The sequence below is a fragment of the Apis dorsata genome, unplaced genomic scaffold (assembly GCF_000469605.1).
Source record: "Apis dorsata unplaced genomic scaffold, Apis dorsata 1.3 scaffold_270, whole genome shotgun sequence".
NCBI lineage: Eukaryota > Metazoa > Arthropoda > Insecta > Hymenoptera > Apidae > Apis > Apis dorsata.
In genome coordinates this window covers 155,632-159,089 of record NW_006263548.1, presented here as the reverse complement: position 1 = coordinate 159,089, position 3,458 = coordinate 155,632, and the positions used below count along the sequence as shown (strand labels likewise).

At 34.2% G+C, this 3,458-nt stretch overlaps 1 protein-coding gene across 3 annotated transcripts in view; it reads right to left on the bottom strand.

The window, feature by feature from the left end:
* LOC102671365 overlaps positions 1–3,458 on the bottom strand; it is a 59,755-nt gene that overhangs the window by 1,080 nt on the left and 55,217 nt on the right. For 2 of the 3 annotated variants that reach the window (XM_006616746.2, XM_031510982.1), the window contains 2 exons: positions 1,998–2,540; positions 1,232–1,612 (listed from right to left, as the gene is read on the bottom strand). In XM_006616746.2, the coding sequence (XP_006616809.1) occupies positions 1,232–1,612; positions 1,998–2,540 (924 nt within the window). The remainder of the gene's footprint in view (positions 1–1,231; positions 1,613–1,997; positions 2,541–3,458) is intronic. The other variant, XM_006616747.2, reaches the window with a different exon arrangement.

Genomic DNA, 3,458 nt, shown 5'->3' with positions numbered 1-3,458 from the left:
TTATTTATATTAAAATTATTTGAATTTCTACTAATTATCTCTTTTGTTCGGTTATGAACCTAATCTAACCTAATTTTGTTACGATTTATGCTAAAAATTGTTATACAAATGAATTATATTTCGATCGTAACATCAAAATTGATAAATCTATCAAAAAACTTTAAAAAAACATTTATTTTATTGCAATTAAAAAAATCAAATGCCTTTATTCAAAATTAACGATAAATTTCTATTGGAATACTTGAAAGTATATAATCATTTATTTATATTAAAATTATTTGAATTTCTACTAATTATCTCTTTTGTTCGGTTATGAACCTAACCTAACCTAATTTTGTTACGATTTATGCTAAAAATTCTTATACAAATGAATTATATTTCGATTGTAACATCAAAATTAATAAATCTATCAAAAAACTTTAAAAAAACATTTATTTCATTGCAATTAAAAAAATCAAATGCCTTTATTCAAAATTAACGATAAATTTCTATTGGAATACTTGAAAGTATATAATCATTTATTTATTATATTAGAATTATTTGAATTTACTAATTATCTCTTTTGTTCGATTATGAACCTAACCTAACCTAATTTTGTTACGATTTATGCTAAAAATTGTTATATAAATAAATTACATTTCGATCGTAACATCAAAATTAATAAATCTATCAAAAAACTTTACGTTTATTTCATTGCAATTATTAAAAGAATCAAGTGCCTTTATTCAAAATTAACGATAAATTTCTATTGGAATACTTGAAAGTATATAATCATTTATTTATATTAAAATTATTTGAATTTCTACTAATTATCTCTTTTGTTCGGTTATGAACCTAACCTAACCTAATTTTGGCGAGATTGTTACGATTTATGCTAAAAATTGTTATACAAATAAATTATATTTCGATCGTAACACCAAAATTGGTAAATCTATCAAAAAAACTTTACGTTTATTTCATTGCAATTATTAAAAGAATCAAATATCTTTATCCAGAATTAACGATAAATTTCTATTAAGATACTTGTATGAATATGATTATTATTTATATAACACAAATTGAATTATAATCATAATACATTTATGGATTATATTTACACGAGTGGATGGTTTCAAAAATTTAAAGATCGAAATTAATTGCTAGTCCGTTGCTTTCGAGGTTACTGGATCAATATTAAACACGACAAATTAACGTGTCGATAATTAAAATAACGTCGCACGTTACAACTTACCGCGTGGCTGGGATGAGTATTGTGAGTGAACCAAGCTTCGAGTCTGGGCACTTCCGTCACGGGATCGATGAACGTCCGGTTCCTTTTCCTCCTTTCGTCCAACATGCTGGTCGAACAACCAGCTGGTCCACGAGGCGGTAGATAAGGTGACATGTACATTATCCCATGGCCGAACATAGAACTGGGCACCAGAGAAAATCCAGGCGGCAGAGGACCGGTCGGCCTCGTCTCGTCGTCCTCAGAACCAGAAGATACCCTTGCATCCTCTTGTTTTACCGAGGATGGTGTCGAAGGTGGAGGTTGTTGATCCTCTGGTCTGGTCGTGAGCGACAATGGACCGACCGGTGGGCTTCCAGGTGGACAGGGAGACGGTGACGTCGACTAAAAAATTATGCACGATACAATGCGATTACGTGAAAGATAATTTGATTAGCGACAGTTATTTTCGATAATGTTTGATCGTGTCGATTTTTCGAATTAATTCAATATAATTTGTCCATTGAAACATAACAATTAATATTTATAATTGATCTTTGTCGATACTAAAATTATCAATATTTAAATTTTTAACGTCAATGACAGGTCGTGTTCCATTGTTCTCATTCGTTGAAATACAATTAAATATAACACGCAATTTATTTTTGCTTTATAATAATCATAATTGTTCATATTTTAAATTGCCGCGCTATAAATATTACCGACTAGGATATTTGATAACTAGATTCTATGAAACAATATTCGTAACATTAATAAATCGAACACATACCTGATTCCTCGAATCCTCTTCCTCGTCGGTGCAATCTTCGCTGACAATACTGGCGCCTCTCGGGCTGAGCCCAGGAGGACTGTAACCATTAACACCTCTGTTCTCAGCCCTTTTCTGGGCGGCTCTTGCATTCTTGAACCAGTAGACTACGTTATTTACGTCCAACGGCTTCCTGCCTCGCCGAGATTCTAAGGCATTCAATTCCGAGACGTAGTGTTGAATCTGTTGACGCGACGGGTGTTGATTCTCACCGAACCATCGCTGAAGACGCGGTAGCTCCAGTTCAGGATCGAAACTCGTTCTCATCCTTGTTTTATGCGAGTACTGAAGAAGAGCAGGATGAGGAGGGCCAATCGTGCCACCGGCAGATCCTATGGTACCGCCACCATCCGGCTGAGGGCTCTGCGTGTGGTGATGATTCGAGGTTGGCACCATTGGGCTCAAACCTAGACCCAATTGTTGCTGTTGCAACCATGACTCGAAGTTTCGTTTAGTTTCTTCCGATAAATCGTTCCCGCCTCTACATAGAGATAATAGTGTCATCTGCGAATCAAAACGATGAATTGAATTTTGGAGAAGAAAGAACTTTGGATTTTTGATCTTTAGAGAGTTTCATAGTTTAGATACTTTTCAAGATACTATTTTTTAGATGCACTTTGTCTAATGGTTAGTTTTCTGTACCATATTGTATTGTATTATAACCGAGCTCTTATCTATATTAAATATCATTTAGCTTAGGATTATTTCTTCTGTTTATCCTCTTTTTAGATACGTTACGTAGAAGACTCTTTTTAAAAGAGTTAAATTCTAGTAATGGATTTATCACGAGAGTATAAAAATATAAGTGAAACGTAAGTTAGAAGAATACAGAGATAACCTCAAACTCATTGTTCCTATTTTATATTTTCTCGAAGAAATTTTTATTCATCATTTTCAATATTCCAGATTTTCTATTCGATATTTTTGCACGATAAACTTGCGTACAAATAATCATCACCCTTAACGATACTTGTGTATCGAGTAATAATACGATATGGTATCAAGATATCATCGTTGACGAGATATAATTCCACGCATCGCTATGGAATTAAGGAGAGCAGATTATGGAAAAGTTTTAGGTTCGTAGGAAGTAGTACGAGGTTTGTCAAACGCGTTCGTTATCTGGACAATGATTTATGTAAGAACAAATATCTCCGCCCGCGAGGATCAAGGTGCTCGACGCCACTTTAATAACGCGGTAATCCGTGCCCGTATCCATGACACCTTGGTAGCGCCAGATACGGCGCAGAAACAATTATTATTATCCACACACAGGCTGTCACCTTTTAGCTAGAATTCTCATCCGCAACGAATTTTACAGCCCGGCACTTAATCACTCAGGTAGTAAGCCGACGACGAGGAGCACGGTTGACAGGGCTTTCAGATTTCAGAAATCGGTTGATAAATATGTAAATACAGTTG